Consider the following 24,321-nt stretch of genomic DNA (forward strand, 5'->3'; position numbering starts at 1 on the left):
TACTTTTTCACAATCCCCTGGTGTCCTGAAGATAGGCCAAAATTTGTTTTTACGGTGCCTGCAGTGAACAATTCTGAGTCAGGGCAGAGATATCAATGGAAAGTTTTGCCACAGGGTTGTCATTGCAGCCCGACACACTGCAGCAGGCTGCACCAAGGTCTTTCTACTTATCAGGTATACCAAGTAGATCCTTCCTTTGTATCACTGTGTTTATCACCAATCTGGATTTACATCCTACAGGTATCATTGGCCAGAGGAATGACACATGGCCTCATCCTTTGCACGTTCTGGAGTGGGTTAATATGCCACATCAGCTGCAAAAGACAGCAAGGACAGTGTTGGAATTGTTTGCCTGACTGATAATCAAATGCTGTCTACGATGCGTGCACTTGATAGCAGTGGACCCTGCAAGGATTGTATTTCCTGTGGAGCAGGAGTTCTCTGAAGGGGGCTTTGTTAATAGTGTTCCTTGCAAAGTGCACTGCAAGATTTTACAGGACAGATTGCTTGTCATCTGCCCAGTCATAAGCTACTGCAAGTAGCAAAGACAGTTAAGTTGTCTTTGAGACCCAAAAGTAGTCGTGTGCCAGTGCAAGTTTCTGCTGCTTTCACTGACATGTCAGGCAAAATAGGGAAGGCCACTGTTACCTGGGAGGATGAATCTGATTGGCAAATGCTGGAAGGCCACGTGTTGGAGTCAATGAGTTAGGGGTCTCTCTGAATTCTTCAGAGAGGAGTTAGAGTGCAGGGATTGAATAAGTCTTAGATTGAGTTCCGATGTCTTTAGTGAGTAAAAAGTCTGGATTCCACAGCATTAACTTATGTTCTGCTGAAGGTTGCAAAAACACTGATATCTTCAGTAGAGGCTCGAAGACCACAGATGTAGACAGGACTTAGATATAATAGAGTTATAGCAAGAATATTGCTTGCATTTCTTAGATAGATTCTATATATAGTGTTATACATAATCTGGTGAGCTAAGAAACTAGAATTCTAATAGGTTAAAGACTGTTGGTCTGAGTTGGCATCTTAGCTTGTTGGAAAAAGGCTATATAAAAGTATGTATTGGGAGAGGTGTTGCTGTTAGCCATTCTGGCTTCTAGCCATTTGCTTATTGCTACTGCTTTTGCCATTGCTTGCCATTGCTTTTGGTATTGCTTTTGAGACTGATGTGCTTTGTAATAAGATGTGTTTTGTAATAAATAACCTTTTTAACTATTAGCTACTTTGCTTATTTAGAAGATTACCTGACAAGTAAGAGCTAAGAGCGCAGAGCAGGAGCCTATAGAGCTCCGGGAGTTAGGTGCCTGTAGAGCACCTGGGGGTCAGAAAGAACCTCCACATCTGGAATCCACATGTTTGGCATCAGTATGTTCAGGGGTGCCACTGCCTCCACTGGCCTTTTGGATGGTATGGAAATGGGTTTAGATCACTGTCCTTTCCCTGTCCCTTAGGCACATCACAGCAACTGCAAATCTCCAGCCACATCCCCACAAAGCCATCTGCAGGATGTCAAAACCTGCTTTTCTCAAGCCCCTCATTCCTTCTGCTGCTGCCCTTCCCTCTTTCAGTTCCCCAGCAGCCTTTCAGCCCAGAAGCTGCTGAGCTCTCGGGAAGCTCGGTGCTCTCCAGCTCCCACACCTCCATCATCTCAGGCTCACTGGCATCCAGGAAGTTCAGCAGAACTCCCTGTCCTGCTGCTCTCTGGAAGGTCTCTACCAGCCCAGGTTTCTCCAGGGCCCCCATGCTGTGGCCAGGAAGGAGAGTGGAGGCAGTGGGGGAAGATGCACATTCTTGCTTAGTATCCCATCATTTCTGGCACAGCTAAAATGACAAATCAGGACTTGTTCAAACTTCAGTGAAAGGATCAGATCCTGTCAGGGATACATTGGGCCCTTTCTCATCAAGGCTGACATCAAGTACACGAGCCTTTGATTGGACATTCTCTTTACCAAAGCTGCTGTTCACCTACCTCCTCATGCACACCACGGCAAGCCCAAAACAACTGCAGGTGCTGGCCCTGCTGCAAAGGCAATTGTGTAGCTGGGCTCTGGGCTGCTCTCCCCATGGCCACCTCCCATCCCTTCCCTCTGGACAAAGCCATGCCAGGGCACGCAGCTGCCCAGAAGCTGATGAAGTCTAGAAATAGCATCAGAGACAACTGTGCGGAGGGCCATGGCTGTTCAACTCAGAAGCTGAGACAATCTGGAACTGACTTTGCAGGACTGCCTGTTCCAGGAAGCACCTTTTTCCTTCCCAAGCAGACAGAGTCGACAGAACACACCACCAAGACATAGACATGGTTCACAGATACACGTAGGTTACTAAATGTAGGAGGATTGCTTAGTCAGATTGGAACACTTGAGCTGCTCTGACTGCTTGTTGGGGCATTCTCATGTCAGAACCCAGCAACCATTCAAAGACCCCTCCTGCTTTTCATACACAATGAGTATGTGAAGTCTGCACTACAGCCCCATTGCAAAGACAGCCTGAAGTGCAGTGTCCATCTAAGCTCTTCCTTGGCTCAGTTGCTTCCATGGGCTCACACCGAAGGAAAAGATCTCTGAGCTCTGCCTACAGGGCATAAACTGAAAATCTACTGCACAGGACTTAGCTTGGTCTCCTTACCTTATGTCCTTTTCCCTCAGAATTGAGCTCCCTGTTATTTCTTACGTCGTCATCATAGCAATTGCCCTTTTCCCCATTCTCCTTCTCTCTGCTGCACATCTTGTATGGCTTGGTAGGAGGAGAGCTCTTCTGGATGGGAGGCAAGGGCTTGGAGGGAAGGAGCATAGAGGGATTTGCCAGGGAAAACTTCTTGGCAAGAGGGTAGCCAGTCAGGCCTGCAAAGTGCAGACACGAAATGTAACATAAAATAATGCAAACCAAAAGCATCTGAAGCTCCACGTTGCATGGGACACATTTCCTGGAAACCTCTAAATAGTTGCCCAGGGAAACATGTTCCTGCCAGCAGCCCCTTGGGGCAGGCCAGGGGCACACCCTGACCCACTTGCACAGAGCTCCCAGGGCAGCAGCCTGGCCTCTGGGCTGCCCTGAGACAGCAGGGAACCCAGAACCCTGTGCTTCCAGCAATGGCTCAGCTGCACATGCAGTCTCCTGCTCCTCTCCCTGCCCCACAACTCAGCAGCCCTACATATCCACAGGGCACTGGGAGCAGCACAGCTCATGGCAGGAGGCACCTGAAGGGCAGAACTGTTCCCTGGCAATGTGTACAGGCTCTCCAGGCTGGCACAAGACCCTTCCTCCTGCCAGAGAGTGGCCCAGCTCCCACCTTACATCTGTGTGAGGCTGAGCCATGCTCACAAGGGAACAGGTGAGTTAGATGACCTTCCTCCTTTATCATACCATATACGTGTCCACTGGTTGAAGATCTAGAGGGACTTCTCAATTCTTGAGAAAAATTCTTTGTTTTTATATTTTCATGAGATCTAGCCTGATGTTTAATTCCTCTGAACACTATTGAGGTATCATGTCTGAAGGGAAAGGTGGAAAGCTCCAATGATAAGAGTGGAGGAAAGATTTCTTCTTGGTGGTGGCCTTTTGTGAATATCCAGTAAAGACCCACACAGCTGTGATTGCTATTTCTGCAAACCTCAAAGAGCTCTCAGCAAGCAGGCAGGCCTTGCTGGTGGTTTTATAGCACCATAATATCATCCTCAGTGTTGGACCCAATCACCAAGCAGAGGAAGAACAGGAAATTTATCTGTAGTGAGACCCAACATCGATGGCTAAGAAAGAAACATCTCCTGACTATGTTCAATTTGTGGTCAACTGTGGCCACAGTCCCTGTCCTGGCTGACAGTATGAATGATTTGGCTGCTGTCAAAAAGAAGAAAACAGAGCAAACTAATGACAGAATGTTGTGATGCCATGGGCATCCTTGCAAGATCACCTGTAGCTCTCAGCCACCAACTCTGACACAGGGCCAGCACAGACCACCATGGACCAATTTTCCCTGAACACTGGTGGGATTTTTCTCCATTTTAGTCAGGCCTTTCAACTCCTTTCTATCCTCACCTTTTCCTTCTGTGGCCTTTGTTTTCCAGTAAAATCCATGTTTGAACCCGTGCTTGTGTCTCACAGAAGTATCTTGGTTGAATTTGGGAACTGTCTGGGATAGACAGTGACAGGAGCTGGTCCCCAGCCCTGGAACAAGGTGGGGTGACTCCAATGGCCAGCAGTGGGCACAGACAGCAGAGTCAGATACGTCTCCTGCTGCGTCTCCAGCCGCTGTGTCCGTGTCACCCACAACCTTCCCAGGCCCAGCGCGGGGCTGCCCCTTTGTGACGCCCTCGCCCCTGGTTCTCTTGTTTCCATGGCCACAGAACCCCCACCCCAGCTCCATTTCTTTCCCTTCCTTCCCAAGGGCAGCCAGTCCTGGGCCCGGCCAGGCCTGAAGGTTTGACACCATCTAGGAAGTTGATGCTTTCCAAAGCTACTTTTCAAAGCCTTCATTTCTGTCATTCCCACTAAGTTCTGGGTTGCCGCTTGTTGGTTGGGGATTTTGTTTATTTCTCTTTACAACAAATAAAATGCTGGGACACAACCAGGGGTTGGAAGTAAAACAAGCTTTGCCCTCCCCAGTAAATGACCCCTGAATTCAGTTGGCAGGTGTCATTTAGAGAAAAAACTGACCATCCAAACATACCACTTTTGTTCTGCTTCATTGTTTCAGGGGTTTATTCCCTGATTTCTTTATTTCAGAGACACTGAAACACAACATAAACAGGATTTGCCTCAAAATATTTCTCATCTTGGTGCATCCTGACAATTCCTAATTTTCTTAATGGAAATAGCACAGAGCAGGTTTTTCTGAAATACTCTCCAACAGAGCGGTTAAAACTGATCATGCTTGATTTGGCAGAACTGAGCATGGGCCAAGGAACCAGTGGGTCTGATCCCTTTTCCTGCATCAGTAAAATTATTTCTTCAAGTCTCATCTCTTCTATCTCCTCAAAGAAGCTTTTCACTCTTCATTCACTGCCCCCAGTATTTAGTGGGCCAATATGATCAGTGTTTCTGTAGGGTGGAAATTTACCATGCAAAGGTTCTCCTTCATTGTGGCAGGGGTTTATTCCTGCTTTCTTTCCTGCAGACACATCCAAACCCAACACTGCAACACCAGCCTCAAAATGGTTCTCATTCTGACTGTCCCTGAAAATTCAGAACAATACTCAGAGTGTTCCCCTGTTCCCAGGGGCAGGTTCCAAGGCTCGGCTCTCACTTGCACGGAATGAAGAAGAGCTGCTGCACTTGCCAGTGGCTCAGGGGGCTCACGATCAGTGCTTTGAATGCAGCTTTTGTGCACACTCTCCCTCCCTGAGCCAAGCAGCATTCCTGGGCATGGACACCCCTGCTGCAGCCAACATCCTCCCAGCACAGCTGCAGGAATGAGATTGCAGCAAGTCCTGCCTGAAGGAGTCTCCAGTCTGCTGCAGCCCTGCACCTGCAGTGGAATCACCTTGTGCTGCCATGGGGGAGCAAAGGGGGTGAGGGGCTCTTTGCAGATGAGGGTCTCCTCAATGTGCTGCTGCTGCTCCCTGGGCCTGATTCAGGTGCTGGTGCCTTCCCCTGCAGCTGTATCAGGAGCCTGCCTGGAAAAATGACACTGCCAGTACAAGTGACAGCCACCCATCCCTGCCATGGCCCTGCCCACAGGGCAGAGCCGACCAAACTGCTCCAGTCAGGTGATGTTAGACAACATGAAAATACCTTCAAACAATGCATTTTCCACATTCTGCCAAAATTATGGCGACACACTCCACATGTTGGGGGCAGACTGCTGTCAGCAGAATGGGGGCAGCCCCAGCAGCTGCTCTCCCCGTAGCTGGATGACCATGGCAGTGGAGGCGAGTCTCTCACCGTGCCCACTGCTGTGGCACCCAGTGCTCTGCAGTTGTTCCCACTGAACTCAGGGTGCTGCTACAGCAGCAATATCACTTCACACATTTGATAACAAAGGCTTGGAATGGCATACAGGACTTGCCTGAAGAGCTACTAAAAAAAAAAAAACGGGAGGAGGCAGGGGAGTTAGAATAGTTCACTCCTTCTAATACAAGCATACATGGATTTAAGTAGGGACATTGGGCTAATCATACTGGGGACTGGTTTGAAAGCCTTATCTCTAGCAATTCCTTGGAAAGTTTTTTTTCTGGCAAAAGGAGTAGATAAGTGTGGGGGAAGTTTGGCCAGGGAAATATGCAACCAATCAATGTGATTGATAAAGCATAGTTCCATTTATTGAAGGCACCATCTATATTTATAATCCAAAATACAATGACTAAGCATATTTGGCATAATTTCATTGGTTTGAGGTACATACGCCTCTCCTACTATTGAGTCTTGCAAGAGTGAGATGACCACTCCTTCTACTTTTTCAGCTATGTCTGTATACATGCTTTTTAGCAGCAAACCTACTGCATCTATCCTCTATGTAGCAACAAACTAACCATCTCTTCCTTCTCGCACATCCTCTAGCTGCAGTAGTATCAATTTTATGAATAGGCTGCTATAGTCTGACCTTGCTAATACGTGCAGTTTAGCAGCTAGATTCTTGCCCTGAATCCTCAGATGAGCCATTTTCATGGGCTGCTAATAAGGCCTCAGCTGAGCCATATCTGTTACTTGCTAAGCAAGCATCAACAGCTAGACCTATTAGGGTTGTTAATTTGGGCTGTCCTGCTTTTGTTGAATGTTACAATGATACAATCGAGCAATCTGTGTCCATTATTGTCCGTGGTCCACTTTGAGCTTTATTATTTTGCTCTACACACATTGCTTATTCTACAGTACTGTATAATTCTTACACGAATTACATTGCAAGATCACTATGTAAAAATGTAAAAATCCCTTTCTTGCTAAATAGGTTTCCCATAACATTATTGAGGACCATATCAACTTATGTGGCACACTTTAAGCATTATAACAGTTCAAACAAAAGCTATCTTCATCTTTGAAAACAGAGGTCTTTCTTCTTCTCTTTGCTGGGAGGCAGCAGGAATCTTAATCTCTCCTCCTTCTTCAAACTTATGGGATCACAACTGTTTCAACATCTGCTCATTTCAGCACAAATGCCTCTGCTCATATCTACAGTTAAACCTATAATCTCCATGTGCTGTAGGGAAACGAGTCTCTTCTCCATAGCTTAAAAAGAGAAATTTCAGTCCATGACTCTCCTCTTTCCCTCATCTGGTGTCTGACTCTTCCTTTTGTCTGACCTTGGTGTTTTCATACTGTTTCTGTGCATATCTTCATCTTGGTCATTTTCTTTCACTCAGGACAGAGAACAAAGTGTCTGCAAGTCTCATTCTGGGCAATGAAAGAGTTAATATCTCACTCAGGCAGTGGCTGGAGCAGTTGGGATGGAGCATTTCAGACCAGCTGGGACTGGGATGGGATCGTAAGGGCCCAGCCAGAGATCGGTGGTGGTTGTTCTGGCTGCATGGCTGTTTTCTGGTGTTTGCTGCATTCAATTCCAGGCACGGGCTGATGGGTTTCCCTTCCCCTGCCCAGGTGAAGGGTGAGTCCCTTGCCAGGACGGGCCCAGCTGTGTCTGCCCCAGGCTGCGCTGCCCAGGAGGGCCCGGCCACCCGGAGCCGCTCTCCCGGTGGGAAAAAGGCCCCGTGGACCAGGGCAGGGCAGGGTTTGAATGTCAGCTTGGTGCTCTACTGAGCCATGGGCTCCCTGGCTGTGCCAGGGGGAATCTAAGATCTTGGCAGCTGTGTGGGCCTCCCCTCCCCGTTTCTATTGGGACCCTGCTGAAAACGGGGCCCAGAGTCAGAGCCCGGCCCTGGCCCAGGCCCGGCCAGGCCTGTGGGCTGCACGGAGGGGCCTGGGCCGGTGTTACCTGTACTGAGGCCAGAAGCAAAAGAGAACTTTCTCAGCATTTTTTCACCTTTACATGTTTCACAAAGAACCTTTCTCATTGGTGTAATGTGGGAATCTTTAAAATCAGAAAGTTGTGGGAAAGCTGCAAAAAAGCAGGCCTCAGAGACAACAGAAGTGCAATTAGAGCAAAGCAGAAAGCATAAGGCATGTCAGCAGAAAAATTATATGACATGTAGAAAGCAAGGACAAATAGAGGAATGGTCTGTGTATTAACGCTTGGCTAGAATAACTCTGTAAGATGCAGAAAAGTATATCTAGCAAGATATTAGGAAGGTCTAAGCTTAATAATGGAGCTCTGTGCTTTGTATTTTAAGGCTTACAAGTAGGTATTGTATTCAAAATAAGCAAGTATTGTTTTAACCAAAGGTACATGCGCTTATAGTGGTTGGATGAAACTATTGTCATGATGCTTTTGCTTTTTGTGATTGGTCCAAAAACTTTCCAGGTGTATTGTAACATCTTTATTCTCTGGCTGTTGCCGAGAGCATGAGCTGCTGGCATCTTCCTGCTGTTCCAGCCTTATAATGACACTGATGCTTGGGAGGAAAGAAAAAATAATAAAGCAGCTTGAGAGACGTTCCACAGCAGTCCCGTCCTGTTTGTGATTCTGTGCATAAACCCCTGGCCTGTGTTAGTGTAACAGTGTTTCAATATTAAAAAACACAGACCAATTGGTCCTTGTCAGTTCCATGGGAGGCTGCCCAGGTCCTGGCTGAGAAAAATTTTAGGGAATCTTTATAAACCATCACAGCAGCCTAGAAGTAACAGGGTCCCTGGGTGAGAGATGATCGGATGGATTTGAACACATACAAAGGATCCCAGCCAGTGCATTGAACCCTAAGTGCAGATGCATCATTGGCCAGGGAAATGGGTATGTTAAGACCCCAACCAATCACATGCATGTATCTGGGATATTCAAACCCTCAATTAAGAAGGCTCCCAAACAATAAAGAAAGCTTTCGTCATATGGATCACTGAGGGTTTATGTGATCTCTGTCTCCTACCACAACCTGAATTGATGTAATAGGTGTGGTCAGTTGGAGTGTTCAGTTAGGTGGTCAGTGGGATGTGGTCAGTGGGATGGTCAGTGGGATGGTCAGTGGTTTGGTCACTGGGGTATTATCCATGGGTTTGGTCAGTGAGTGATGTCAGTGGGCCATGGTCATTGCAGTGGTCAGTGAGGTGTGGTTGGTGGGTGTTGCCAGTAAGTGTGGTCATTAAGGAGGGGAGTGAAGTGTGGTCAGTGGTTATGCTCATTGGAATGGGAAGTGAGTATGGCCAATAGGTGTGGTCAGTGTAAGTGGCTGGTGAGGTGTGGCAAGTGGGTGTGGTCACTGGGTGTAATCATTGGGTGTGGTCAGTGGTTGTGGTCAATGGGGGTGTGGTGATTTGGATGGTCAGTTGGTGTGGTCAGTGGGAGTGTGGTCAGTTGGGTGGTCATTGGGGTGTGGTCAGTGGATGGGCTGAGTGGATGTGTTCAGTGGGTGTGCTCAGTGGAAGTATGATCTGTTGGGTGGTAAGTGGGATGTACTCAGTGGGCATGCTTCGTGGGGTGTGAGCATTTTGGCAATGGGTGCAGCCAGTCTGTGTGGTCAGTGGTTTATGGTCAGTGGTTGTGATCAGTGGTGGTGAAGTCAGTTGGGTTCTCAGTGGGTGTGGTCAGTGGTTGTGGTCAGTGGGTGTTGTCATTGTGTGTGGGCAGTGGGATGTGATCAGTGGCTATAGTCAGTGGATGTGGTCAGTTGGGAGGTCAGTGGGGCTTGGTAACTGGGTGTGGTCAGTTGGGTAGTCAGTTGGTGTGGCCATGGGTAGTGGTCAATGGGTGCAGTCAGTGGCAGTGATCAGTGGGGTGTGGTCAAAGGTGGTCATTAAGGGTAGTCAGTGGTTGTGGTCAGTGGTAGAGTGGTCAGAGAATGTGGTCAGTGGGGGTGGTCAGTGGGAGGTGGACAGTGGTGTGTGGAACAAGGGTATGGTCAGTGGTTGTGGTCAGTGGGTGTGGTCATTTCTCAGGACCATATGGTTGGGTCAGTGGGATGGTCATTGTGTTTGGTCAGTGGGTACCATCAGCGGGAGTGGGCAGTGGGGTGTGGGCATTGGTGGCCTGGAAGTAGGTGTAGTCAGTGAGGGTGGTCAGTGGACGTGGTCAGTGTGTGTGATCATTGAGGTGGTCAGTGGATATGGTCAGTTGGTGTGGTCAGTGGATGTGGCCAGTTTTCACGGTTACTGGGGGTGGTCAGTGTTGTGTGGTCAGTGCATACAGTCAGTGGGCATGGTCATTGAGGTGGTCAGTGGATGTGATCAATGGGTGTGGTCAGTCATGGTGTGGTTAGTTGGGTGGCCAGTGGATTGTGGTCAGTAGGAGTGGACTGTGGGTGTGGTCAGTGGGAGAATTCATTGGGGTGTGGTCAGTGGGCTGTTGGCATTGGTATCTTGGCAATGGGTGTGTTCACTGGGTGTGGCCAGTAGTTGTGATCAGTGGGGGTGGTCAGTGGCATGGTCAGTGGGTTTGATCAGTAGGAGGTGGTCAGTGTTTGTTGTCAGTGGGAGAATAGTCAGTGGCAGTGTGGTCAGTTGCTATTCGGTGTAGGCATTGGTGTCTTCATAGTGGGTGGGGTCAGAGAGGTGTGGTTGTGGTTAGGGTGAAGGGTGGGTGCAGTCAGTGGGTGTGGTCAGTGGGGTGTGGTCACTGGTTTTGGGGAAAGGGTGTGCACAGTGGTGTGTAGGCAGTGGGTGTGCTCAGTGGACTGAGGTTATTGGGGTGTGGTTAGTAGTGATGGTCTGTGAGTGTGGTCAGTGGGTGTGGTCACTAGCTGTGGTCAGTGAATGTGGTCAATTGGGTAATGGGTGAGGATTGTCAGTTGGTTGATCAGGGGATGTGGTCATTGGTGTGGTCAGTGGATGTGAGCAGTGGATGTGGTTGGTGGGTTTGATCAGTGAGGGATGGTCACTTGGTGTGATCTTTGTGGGCAGTGGGGGTGATCAGTGGGGGTGTGGTCAGTGGGTGAGGTCAGTGGGGGTGTGGTCACTTGGGTGGTCATTGCATTGTAGCCAGTGGGGTGACCATTGGGTCTGGTCAGTGGGGTGGTCAGTAGGTGTGATCAGTGTTTGGGGCCAGTGGGCAGTGGTCCTTGTCTACCAATTTAAAAGGGACCTGGAGGTGCTGGTGTGTGTTCAGAGAAGGGTAACAAGGCTAGTCTGGTGAGAGGTCTGGAACACAAGTCCTGTGAGGAGTGGCTGATGGAGCTGGGGTTGTTTATCCTGGAGAAGAGGAGGCCTGGGGAGACCTCGTCACTCTCTCCAACTCCCTGGCCAGAGAATGCAGCCAGATGGGACTCAGGCTCTTTTCCCAAGGAACAGAAACAGGACAGGAGGACACAGCCTTAGGCTGCACCAGGGGAGGTTTAGGCTGGACATTAGGAAATATTCTTGAATAAAAGGGTGATTGGGCATTGCATTGGACTGCCCAAAGAGGAGGGTGTGTCACTGTACCTGAAGGTGTTTCAGGATAGACTGGATGTGGCACTGAGTGCCACGGTCTGGGTGACAAAGTGGTGTTGGGTCACAGGTGTAACTTGATGTTCTCAAAGGTCTTTTCCAGCCTGGGTGATTCTGTGATGATTGTGACACTGCAGAGCCCTGGGGAAGCAAGGGGCCATTGTGATACTGCAGGGCCTTGTGGAACTGAGAGGACCAGAGTGACACTGTGTACGACATGGCACCACAGAGCCAAGGGGCCACTGTGACACTGTGGGGTTACATGGAAGCAAGGAGTCCATGGTGACGCTCTGGGTCCTTGTTGAACCACAGAGGCCACTGTGACACTGCAGGGCCTTGTGGAACCAAGGGTCCCTCATGACACCTCAGGATCTTGTATAACCAGGGCTCCATTGTGACACTGCAGCACCAAGGAATTCATGGTGACACCCAGAGGCCTCATGGAACCAAGAGGCCATTGTGACAGTGCAGGGCCTTGTGGGACCATGAAGAGCATTGTCACAGAGCAGGACCTCGTGTAATGATGAGGCCACTCTGACACTGCAGGGCCCCATGGAACCAAGGGACTCAGGTACTCATGGAATGAAGGAAACATGTTTGACACCATGATGTCCCTTGGGACCAAGAGGCCATTGTGACACTGAGGGACCCAGGAGAGCATTGCTGCACTGTGAGACCTCATGGAAGCAAAGATCCACTGTGACACTGCAGGGCCTTGGGGCACCAAGGCATTATTGTGATACTGTAGGGCCCAAGGATCCAAGGGACTTTGTGAAACCAAGGGGTCCCATGGAACAAAATGGACATTGTGAACACTGGGAGGCATCATGGAATCATGGAGACCATTGTGACACTGCAGGGTGACATGGAACTGTGGTGATGCCAAGTTGACTGGGAGCATGGATCTGCTAGAGGGCTCTGTAGAGGGACTATGAAAGGCTAGATCCAGGTCCCAAATCCAACAAGGTGAGATTTAACAACACCATGAGGTCCTGCACTTCGGCCACAACAACCCCTAAAGTGCTACAGGCAGGGAACAGAGTGGCTGGACAGTGGCCAGGCAGAAATAGACCTGGGGTCACTGATGGACAGCAGGCTGGACATGAGCCAGCAGTGTGCCAGGCAGCCAACAAGGGCAATGGCTCCTGGCCTGGATTAGGAATGGTGTGGCCAGCAGGACCAGGGCAGTGATTCTTCCCTGTGCTCAGCACTGGTTGGGCAGCACCTCAAAAGCTGGGTCCAGTTCTGGTCCTCCCAATTTAGGAAGGACATTGAGGGGCTGGAGTGTGTCCAGAAAAGGGCAACAAGGCTGGTAATGGGTGTCCAAATTTAGGGAAAAGGACCTCCAACAGGCGCCCCCCCTCCCCCACCCCCCTTTACAATTCCTTCCTTCACCGAGCTCGGAAAGAATTTTCTTCAGGGGAAAGTGGAAAAAACCTTTTTTATTAACAAAAATACAAAAGAAACACTTCCCAGCACAGACCCAGATGAGACGAACCCGGCCGATCCTTGCCAGGAAGGGCGGCAGAGCCTTCCCGGACGACCTCCAGAGGTGGTCCCCGAAGTCCAGATCCGTGTCCTCCGGAGCCGGCGCAAATCTCTGGGATGAGAAGGGAGAGAGGGAGAGGGGCAGCTGGGAGCCAAAGCAGGGGGGCAGCCAAAGCAGCTGGAGGGGGGGGGGGGGTGGCGGCAGCCAAAGCAGCCAGGGGGCAGCTAAAGCAGCCGGGGGCAGCTAAAGCAGACGGCAGCAGCAAGCAGCAGCCCAAAACCGCAGCAGCAGCAGCAGGGCCAGCCGAAAACAGCAGCCTAGATAAAACAGCCTCAGCCTGGGGGAGGGGCCGGCAGCTGCATGGGGTGGGGGGGGGATGACAAGGAGAGGAGCTAGTCAAAATATCAACCCATAACAATGGGTCTGGAGCACAAATCCTCTTAGAGTAGCTGAGGGAGGTGGGATTTTTTTATCCTGGACAAGAGGAAGCTCAGAGAGACAACAAGGGGCACAGGTTGGACTTGATGATCTGCAAGGTCTTTTCCAGCCTGGCTCATTCTGTGATTCTCTGAAGCCACACCTGGATATGTTGCAGGAAGAGCCCTGGGCCTCCTCTTCAGAAGCTCCAGCAGCCCAGGTCCCTCAGCTTCTCCACACAGGCCCAAAGCCCATCCTGTCATTTCTGCAGAGCCTCTCCAGCCCCTCCTCCCTGCCCAGAACTTGGAAGCCCCACACCCAGACACACCAGCCCAGATGTGCCCCCTGTCCTGTGGTGCCTCTGGCAAGGGAGTGGGTGAGCACGAGGCACTGCAGAAGCCTGCAGACAATTCCTGAAACTCTTGCAGCATGATCCATCTCCCCAAGGGATGTTCCCATGGTGCCAGCTCAGGAACTGAAATGGGGAGTGGGGCCAGAGAGGATGGGCTGTTTGCAGGGGATGGGACAAAAATGGGCAACAGGAAGAAATGTGGATCAGCAAAGACAAAAGACAGCAAAGGTGAACACAAGGAAATGCTCACAGCAGTTTTGGGGTGGCTGCCAATCAGCCCTGGCTCTGAAAAACAATGTCTGCAGGAGAAGAATAAACTTACCGTTGATGGGAACAAACTTCAAACTTTCTGGCTCACTGCAGAGGCCATGACAAACCTGAGTGGTTTCCCTGGTGTCCCCCAGCCCTTGCTGGCCCCAGGGGCTGATGGCATTTGTGTTCACTCAGCTCCATCTCCCCACAGCAGCACCATGGGGGTGCTGACACCTGCTCTGTGCAGTGCAAACAGGGGCTCCTGAGCCAGTGCTGCCGTGTCTGTGCCTGCAAGGATGCGGCACCTGTGTGAGCTGGGGGAGAGGCCAGGGCTGTAGAGGGGGAATGTTGTTGGCAGGTGCATGAGGATGCTCTGGGACGCTGCCCTGGGGTGTCCAGCGCAGTGGGGATGGATCAGCCCCTGCTCTGCTGCTCCTTGCCAGGGTCTCCCCCTTGCAGGAACCTTGCAGAGCACCAGCCATGCTATTTCCCCTAGCCTGCCCACGGCCAGCCTGGGGCTGCTCACGGGGGTTTTCTCTGCTCAGCATTGGCCCGGCCAAGTGTTGTGGAGAGAGCCTGGCCAAGGAGCCTGGAGCCCCCAGGCCCTGCCCTGAGGCTTCAGCGCTGCCCCAGCAGTGCCCATGGCCTGTCCCTGCTGCAGCCCTGGCACTGCCACCCCCAGGGCTGTTCCCGGCCCCGAGAGCACTCCGGCCCTGCAGCAACACGAGGGGCAGGAGGGCAGCGGGGCAATGGCACGGAAGCAGCACTGGCAACACCAAGAGCTGCTGCTGCTGGGCACAGCTGCTGTCCCAGCACTGATCTACCCCAGCTCTGTACACAGACATTGCTGCTGCAGCTGTAGAGAAGGGAACACATGGGCTATCTCTAGTGAAATCTTTGCTGGGAGAGAAATCCTACAGTTTATTTAAAGCCATGAAGAGTGCAGCCTTTCATTGACATTCTTTATGGCCACAGGGAAGATGCACAGAAATAGAGGAATAGAACACACAGTGGCTGTTTTAATGGACAATATGACAAAACTAAAACAAAGGAAAAATAACCCCACAACCAAATCAAGTAGAAGTACCAAAAACGACTTACATTAAAAATTATTTTCAGAAATTGAGTAGCAATTTAATGTTCCTGAAAGCAGCCAGTCATCAATGCCCACACTGCAGCCTTGATCTCCTGGTTCCTCAGGCTGTAGATGAGGGGGTTTAGGGCTGGAGGCACCACCGAGTACAGAACTGACAGGGACAGATCCAGGGATGGGGAGGAAACAGAGGGGGGCTTCAGGTTGGCAAATGTGCCAGCGCTGATAAACAGGGAGACCACAGCCAGGTGAGGGAGGCAGGTGGAAAAGGCTTTGTGCCGTCCCTGCTCAGAGGGGATCCTCAGCACAGCCCTGAAGATCTGCACATAGGAGAAAACAATGAACACAAAACAGCCAAAGGCTAAACAGACACTAACAGCAAGAAGCCAAATTTCCCTGAGGTAGGATTTGGAGCAGGAGAGCTTGAGGATGTGTGGGATTTCACAGAAGAACTGGCCCAGGGCATTCCCATGGCACAGGGGCAGGGAAAATGTATTGGCCGTGTGCAGCAGAGCATTAACAAAGCCACTGGCCCAGGCAGCTGCTGCCATGTGGGCACAAGCTCTGCTGCCCAGGAGGGTCCCGTAGTGCAGGGGTTTGCAGATGGACATGTAGCAGTCGTAGCACATGATGGTCAGGAGGGAAAACTCTGATCCAATGAAAAACAGAAATAAATAAAGCTGGATGAAACACCCTTCATAGGAGATGTTCCTGGTGTCCCAGAGGGAATTGTGCATGGCTTTGGGCACAGTGGTGCAGATGCAGCTCAGGTCAGTGAGGGCCAGGTTGAGCAGGAAGAAGAACATGGGGGTGTGCAGGTGGTGGCCGCAGGCTATGGCGCTGATGATGAGGCCGTTGGCCAGGAGGGCAGCCAGGGAGATGCCCAGGAAGAGGCAGAAGTGCAGGAGCTGCAGCTGCCACGTGTCTGCCAGTGACAGCAGGAGGAAGTGGCTGATGGAACTGCTGTTGGACATTTGCTGTGTCTTGGCATGGGGATCTGTAAGAAAAGTAATCATGGAATAGTTTGGTTTGGAGAGGACTTTAAATATCCCAGCCCAGCTTGTTGGCACTTTCCCCCCACTGCCTGCCCAGGGTTCTGCTGCCTGGAGATGTCCCTGCCAGCAGCTGCTTCTCTGCCAGTGCTGCCAGTGCCCAGCTCAGCCCTGGGGGCTCAGCTCTGCCCTGCAGACCCCTCCCAGCTCAGGGCACTGCTCAGGGCCTGCGTCTGCAGGCTTTGATGGCAATGTCACAGTAACGCTGAGGAGGCTGGAAAAGTGACACTGATGCTGCCTGTAAGGGGCCCTGTGCTGATTTTGTTCTTTTCCATGTTTATTTGTACTTGAGATTTTTTTTTTTTTTTATTTTCTCAACCTGAAGTGAGAAAGGAGTACCAATGTGCAATTTCCTATCCAGGCAACTGAAAGCACTAGATTAAAAATGCAGATTTTTCCATTTTTGCAGCATCTGACTTCCTTTGCTTCCTGTATGATCTAAATGGAAATGTTCTGTAGTTAAATGTCATGCTGGGAGCAGCAGTCCTGTACAATGCAGCATCCTCACCACACAAGTAGAGCACTTCCAATCTTTACCAGCTGTCTCCTTCCACCCAGACCTTGTCACCCAGTGCTGTGATCAGCTCCCAGGGCTGGCTGAGAGCTGTCCCTGGCTGACAGCTGTCCCTGGCAGGCAGCAGAGTCCCTGCCCCAGCACAGAACCCTGGGCTGTAGGACTCTGCTCTGCAAGACAGCCCTGGGCATCCCTGGCTGCTCTGCACAAGAGAGAATCAGAGAATGTACTCACTGAGTCTGTAAGCATTGGAATGTTGCAGCTTTAGGAGAGCACTCCAGGAGCTGCAGCTGCCTGCAGCCAGAGGCTTCCTGTGTCAAGGGTTGGGAGTGACTCTGTCCCAGTCACTTCAGAGCATCTTCCCAGCTGTGATTGACTGAAGCTCTCAGTGCCTCTGTGCTGTACCTGGGGTGGCTGCAGGTAGTGCCCCAGCCCTGCTGGGCTGGGAAAAGAGCTGCTCATCTAGAGAAATGTGCTTTTGAAGCTTTTCTTAATAGCTAGGATGCTAGGAGCCCAGCCCAGCTGAGCAGCACAGACACAGCAAAAGGACTTTTAATGACCCTCCTGGGGTTTGTGCTGAAGCCCTAAACATCAGTCCCTGAGAGGGAGCTGGATAAACCTCTCAAGAACTCCAGGTGAGAATCAAACTCCTAAGTTTCTTGAAGTTTTAATGGGTCCCACTGAGGGACACAACTGAGAAAGCGTCCCCAAGCCACAATCAGAGTCGAGAACTGGAGGCAGACATGACAGGCGGGGACAAAGAGAAGCCAAGTCTTGGTGCCCTGGGGCACAGCAGGGTCTGTGCCACCAAGGGCTGGGAGGAGGCACCTTGTCCTGAGCCACTGGGGCCTCCTGGCACAGCCCCAGCAAGGCTGGCCACTGTCGCCCCTTGTTCTGCCCTCAGCATCCCCCCACATCCCAGTGGCCTCAGGGATCTGCTGGGACCAGTCCCTGGGGAGCCTTGGTCAGGAATGGCCCTGGGAGATCCTTCATGCTCCCAGGGACTGCAGGGTTTTCCAAGGACTTTGGGTTTTGCTTTTGCCTTGGAGTCTCTGAAAGCTTTGTGCAATCATGGCCTCCAATTATCTGCTTTAATTAGTCTCTTGAGATCCTTTGTTAGTAACAACACTCAGTGGGGCTCATTAATACTTCAAGGTACTCCAGCTTTTTAAGATACTTTCCTTTTTCCTTTCTTTGAGTCTCTGAAAAAATTTTGTGCAATCATGGCCTCCAATACTCTCCTTCGAGGAGTTCATGAGGAGCCTGTGTTGGGGATGGACCTCAGAGGGACCCATTAATGCTCTGAGATGCTTTGGGTTTTTATTCTGACTTTGATTCCTGAAAAGGTTTGTGCAATCTCCTCTCAGGTGTGAGGTTCAAAGTCTCAGCACCAAAGGCACCACGAGGCTCACTGGGATCAAGCAATTCCTGACAAAGCAAGTCCTGCCTTGATTTCCCTCTAGTCTGGTGCACTTCATTAGGGAGATTTCCTGATACTGTTATGAAGAAATATTTCAAAGAGCTTCTAAGAAATTCACATTCCTGTTTTAAGGAGTATATTTTATTACTGTTCTCTTTAGAGCAGAGGTGATGCAGCATTCTGTAATTGGTATTGAGTCCATGGTCTCTCCTCAGGAGGTCTGTCCTGCTCAGAGAAGCTGTGTCTTGAGGTCTGACCTAGTGTGAATAATCTTGCTCCACATTCCCCAACCCCATGTTGTCTGTCCTCATTCCCCTGGGACCTGCTTTGCTTGGAGAATTGACTGCGGTCAGTCCAAAAGTCGTTTTCCTGGTTTTTTTAAGTAATCCAAAACTTTTAAGTTTCCCCATTGAAAAGAGACACACTCCTCAGGTGTGTGCCAATCCCAAGGTGCCACCAAGGAGGTTCCCATTCTCCAAGGCAGAACCCTGCAAGGAATGTTTGAGACCTTGCACTCCTTGGTTCCACAAGGCATTGCTATGTCAGCATGGACTCTTGGTTTCATGAGGTTCCGTACATTTGCAAAGGATATTTGGTTCCATGGGGCCTTACAGTGTCACAATGCTCTTTTTGGTTCCATGAGACTTTAATCTGTCAGGTGGACTTTTGGTTCCTTGACATTCAGTACTCTAAAAATGACCTCTGTAGTTTCAAAGTCTCAAAATGGACCCTTGGCTCCATGAGGTTCCTCAGTATCAAAAAGGAATCCTTGGTTCCATATGGCCCCACAGTGTCACCACAGTGTCTCCTTGGTTCCACAAGGCTGTGCAGTGTCACAATTGCCTATAGGTTTCATGAGGCCCCACAGTGTCACAGTGGACCCTTGGTTCAATGAGTTTCTTTAGTGTCACAATATTCTCCTTGCATCTGCAGTGTCACAATGGTTCCTTGGCTTCACATGGTCCTGCTGTGTCACAATGAACCCTTGGTTCCATGTGGCCCTACAGTGTAACAGGGGTCTCCTTTTTCCTGTGACAACCAGCAGGAAAAGTGCCAGGGCCAAGTGCCTGGGAAGAAGGAGGAAGTGGGGGGACATTTGGAGTGATGGTTTTTCTCTTCCCAGGCACAGTGCCGTGGGGTTGGGCCCTGCTGTCCTGGAGATGGCTTAACACCATCCTGCCCATGGAAGGGGGAAGAGACAACAACCTCTGTCCATGGAACTACTACAGCAGAGAGGTCAGGCTGAAGGTTGGGTTTAAAAGACTGTCAGCAGCACAGGAAACCTTAGTCTGAGAGGAAAGATATGTGCTAATGTCTTTACAAATCATTTGTAAAGGGTGAAGGGATGGGTGTTAAGGTCTTTGAAATAGATCATAAGGTTTCTACTGACTTTGAGCAGCAGGTTTGTTACTGGGCCCAGACAGCTTGGCTCCTGAAACAGACAAGGCTCTGCACGAGGATGAACTTCTAAATTTTGGGGGGAAATGCCAGGTTCAAGGGGGGATATGGAACAGCAGGTTTGGGGAGGCTGTACCTTCCTATTACCTCATCCAATGGGGAAAGGAAGAGGGCAACATGCAGCTGGGAGTTTAGGATAAAAGGAGGCTGCACCACCTGAAACCTCGAGAGAGAAAATCCCCGTGGACATGTGCTCCAATGAACTCTCTCCATTTATTCAAAAGAAGTTGAAGGATTCCTCTGTCTCATTTTTGGACATAGACTTCTGGCATTTCTGGATTTTCCAGACAGTGGCAATATGGAATCTCATGGAACCAGGTGTCCACAGTTCTATGGTGCAACCTCATAGAGCGCTGGAGACCTTTGTGTCACAATGGGAACACATGGAACAAAGGCTCCATAGTAATAATGCAGGGCCTCATGGAATGCAAGAGGTCATCCTGATGGAATGGAAACTCATGGAGCCGAGTGCCCACTGTTTTATAGCAGGTCCTCATGGAATCCAAGAGACCATTGTGATGCACTAGAAATGCATGGAATACATTGTGACAAAGATGGGTCTGATGCAAACAAGGAGACCATTGTGATGCAATGAAACCTCAAGGAATTAAGAGTTGTCAACACATCAGGCTCTCACAAAACTAAAGAGAACATTGTGACACAATGGATTCTCATGGAACTGAAGCCCCATTGTAAGAAAATATGGCCTGAGGGAAACACTGGGACATCTCCAGCCTTGGAGGAAACAAGTGTCCACTGTGACCCAACACAGCCTCGTGAATCACAGCAGAGCACAGTGATGCCATGGGATCTTGGGGAACCAAGAGTCAGCTGTAAACACAGAGGAGACTCATGGAACCCAGTAGGTCATTGTGATTCCACACTGTCACAATGGAGACTTCCTTCTGTGAGAATCCATTTCCCCACAATGTTCTCCTGGGTTTCAAGCTGTGCCTCAATGGCCCCTTGCTTCCATAAGCCATGGCACAGTCCCACTTGTCCCTCGGTTCCATGAGGCCGTACCATGTTCACAACTGACCCTTGCTTCCATGAGATTCCATTGTGTCACAATGGTCCTCATGTTTCCATGAGGCTGTGTTGTGTCACAATGGATTCCACAAAACCTGGCAAGATCCAAGTGGTACCTGTGTCCCATGAGGCCCCACTTGGTCAAAGTAGAGCCTTGGATCTGTGAGATTCCAGGTTGTCCCAATGGTCTGCTGAATTCCATGAGGCTGTGCTGTATCACAATGCACACTGAGTTCCACGTACCTGTTACGATCTGCCCAACCCAAGCGAAGTCGTTACTGGTTCTTTTATGGATCTCAGAGCACAAAAAACACAGCAGGGGACAAAACCAGTTTACTTCTACAGAAATGCACTTTATTTAGTGCCAACCAAAATGCGATAGTGGGACAGAGAGAGAGAAAGAGAGAGAGAGAGAAAGGGGGATCGGGATTATAGCTACCAAGACGGGCAGACGAATCCTCATGGAGCCAGCCAATACATGTCTGTTGCCGTCTGGGGAGATCTCAGGGAGTCTCCTCTGAGAAAGTCACTTTTATAGTCCTTTCCCAAAGCGAGTGGCTTCTGGCCAAAGGGTGGGAAGATTTATGGACTATTGTATGTGGAGATCGTTACCCTGAAGAACATGTGGAAACAGGACGTTTCAAGGCACACCAAACCATCTTTGTTGTTATGAACACATGCAGGGCAGCCCATACCAAACCAGTCCATTGTTCTTCCATCTGTGGGAGCTTGTTGAGTCAGTGCCCCGTGACTAGTTGTCATGAGAAACCAGTTCTGGTAGGCATCACCTGCGGAACAGTCACTTGGCGTTCCTCCCATCCCTGGCCAGCGCAGGCCTCAGGCAAGGTTCGTTGGGCAGAAACAGACGAGAGGCTCACACGGACTCTCACATCACCCTGTGACCAACGAGCGTCGCTGAGAAACTCCATCAGCATGATGCTGTGACATTGTAGCATCTTCAGGACCCGCCATTGGCAGCACATCCCAAAAACAGGGACAGGGAAAACAAAAAAAAAAAAACAGGGATAAGAAGGAAAAGGGAAAACAAAAAAAACGGGGATAAGAAGGAAAAAGGGAAAAGGGAAAAGAAAAAGGAAAAGGAAAAGGAAAAGGAAAAGGAAAAGGAAAAGGAAAAGGAAAAGGAAAAGGAAAAGGAAAAGGAAAAGGAAAAGGAAAAGGAAATAAACACAAAAATAATAAAGCAAAATAATCACAACAAAATTGATTAAAACAATTTTTCAAACAAATCACAATCATATTGGCTAAAATAACTTTCAAACAATTAAATCAATAAAATAATATCCAAACAATTGAAATTCAAACAATTAAAATTAAAACATATCAGTATTCATTATAATATGTTTTCATGATTAAAACAATTATTTTCCAAAACCATTTTCAATTAAAAGCTTAACATTACTAAAACTAATCATACCAATCATAACAAGCAACAAACAATTCTAATCAGTTTGCTGTTAAAGGCCTGACTTTTCCTGCTCGTGTAATTTGTCTGGTGTCAATAACTTTAGGGGTATCTTCAGCAGATGGAGTAGTGATCAAATTATGTGCTTCCATTGTTGATGCCAATTGTGTCAGCCGTTTTACTATTCTCCAATTCAGGATGTATAGAATGACTGACAAAACAAAACTGATTAAAACCAAAATCAAAAGCACAACAATGGGATGACACAATTTGTTTAGGATGCCGGTAGCAGTAGGTGACCACCCAAAAAGAGTATCCCACCACCTGAGTTCAGCATCCCCTTTTACCCTTTCTAAAACCCGATGTATTTCTTTCACATCATGATGAAATGTCACCAGGGTCTTCTGCCCATTTTTCTTGATCTTTCCCAAGATTCCAATTAAGTCCTGGTGAAGCAACAATTGTTTAATCAAAGTGAGGTTCATCCCGATGGGAGCAAGCACTAACTGATGAATCAGTGTAAAATTGGCTTGCAAAAGGTGATAAGACATAACCGGAGCAGTATAGGAAAAGTCACAGCCCATGATCGTGGTAAAATGACAAACACAAAAATTTAAATGATTTTTTAGATCCACTGTTACATTTTCTACAAACACTAAGTTGCAAGCAGTTCTTACACACACACATCCATTTCCTATGTACATCAGCACTGTTGCAGGAGCCTCATCAAGGTGTATTTCAAAATGACAGATATTTTGCTCTGTGTCTAAACAGGTGTCTTGGGCCACAATGGCATTGCTTTGATAAATGAAACCCTGTTGCTCCCGAACAACGCAAGATTCCAAATTAACAGTTTGCCATTTCTCACCAATTTGACGGGCCCATTCTCTATGCTTGAAAGGATAGACAATAGTTCCATCGTGATTCAATCTTAATGCAATGATGGGGTATATCAAATGCACTGAAGCATTGCGTATTGTTAACACAAAGGCTGTGGCTGTGTTTGTACTGGGGTTGTAGGTAAAGTTTGCCAGATTCCACCAGGACTGAAACTTCCTTTCAAAATCATTAGCATTGTCCCAAATTATTGTCCAGATTTCAGTAGGGAAGATGCCTTCTTGCCCTTCCCTTATAATTGAGGCAACACCTGTTTGCATCCAAAGCTGTGCCTGGATACAGCTGAGGGCTAAGGAGGTGTTGTTTTGAGCAGTACCAAGTATCAATTTGTGATCATTTACATTTGCCTTTTCCCAATTTGGTAAAATGTTTGATAATAACCACTGTTGCGTCCCCAGGGCTGTTAAGGAGGACTGCAGAGGTTGTTTCAATTTGGTCAGGTCTCTGGTGGTGGCAACCAACTTGTTCATCAATACCCCTGAATCAATGCTATTTAAAATTCCCAATCCTGTTCCCACAACACCGGTTATGTCTCTCGTTTGTTTCTTAAAAGGATTCTCCTGGTTTTGCAACCAGCTTGTTTGTCCACCCCTAGAAAAGGTGAACAAGCTGGCTGAATTACTAAAACATTGTTTTGCATTGACAATTTGACTTGTTTAAGGGACCAAGCTGGGTTAAACAATATTTGTTGTTATCCAGTTTTCTTAATTATGTAAGGCCCAATTTCAAAAATGTTCAGGCTCAGTATAACCGGTGGTTGGGTAGTAGGTGTTACAACATTAACATTGATTTCCCCTTTATATTTTGTATTGTTTTTCCCACACATTTTTTTGGGGGGGAAATTGTACAACAGTTCAACTTTGATTTTGAATTTTCACAAAATAAAATACATCTGTAAGGTCCTGTGTCATAACTGTATACAGTTTCGATGAGGGATTCAGCAATTAATCTTCACATTCCATGGCATTATTCTGTGAAAAGTAAACACAACAGTATCTGCCACAAAGAGGCAGGAGGTTAAAATGATGGAACTATGCAGACAGAAATTCTGTTAACTTCCCAATCATTTTGCTGCCAAAAAGGAAGCCACTCTGTACCTCCTTTAAACACAGCATAAGAGTCAGTGTAGTTGCAAACAAAGGAGGCACTCTGCACTTCAAGCTGGAAAACACCCTAAAAAACCATCAGCGCCCCAAGCCAAGAGTCACCCCATCCCCCAGCAATAATTTGCTCAGCAGAAGCATCAGTGAACAAAGAATTAGTGAACAAATATTGTTTGGAGGAGAAAGCAGAGGCTACTTTAATTATTGAAGCAGGTTTGTCATCGCTGTTGCCCAAGTTCTCAGTTTCTGTTATTGCCAGATTTTTTACAGTTCCTTCTGTTACTGAGGATTTCTAGGCCACCCCGTCAGGGGGGGCAGTCCCAGTAGTCGCTGTCTTCGAAAACTTCACTTCCTGAGGTTTTTGAATTTTCTCTGAGGCAATTTGCAAGTTAGGGCTTTCTAGGTGGGAAATTATTTTC

The 24,321-nt window shown here is 48.8% G+C and overlaps 2 protein-coding genes across 2 annotated transcripts in view; one reads left to right on the forward strand and one right to left on the reverse strand.

The window, feature by feature from the left end:
* LOC306815116 (olfactory receptor 14J1-like) overlaps nt 1-24,321 on the forward strand; it is a gene marked incomplete at both ends in the record, with an annotated part of 389,316 nt that overhangs the window by 184,795 nt on the left and 180,200 nt on the right. The window lies entirely within an intron of this gene.
* On the reverse strand, nt 15,048-16,077 carry LOC306815117 (olfactory receptor 14C36-like; the record flags this gene model as incomplete). Its single annotated transcript, XM_079331743.1, has 1 exon — nt 15,048-16,077. Exon 1 carries the CDS (start codon nt 16,020-16,022, stop codon nt 15,048-15,050), a length of 975 nt encoding a protein of 324 aa, XP_079187869.1. The 5' UTR covers nt 16,023-16,077.

This window comes from Erithacus rubecula (genome assembly GCF_903797595.1).
Source record: "Erithacus rubecula genome assembly, contig: scaffold_100_arrow_ctg1, whole genome shotgun sequence".
NCBI classification, from domain to species: Eukaryota; Metazoa; Chordata; class Aves; order Passeriformes; family Muscicapidae; genus Erithacus; species Erithacus rubecula.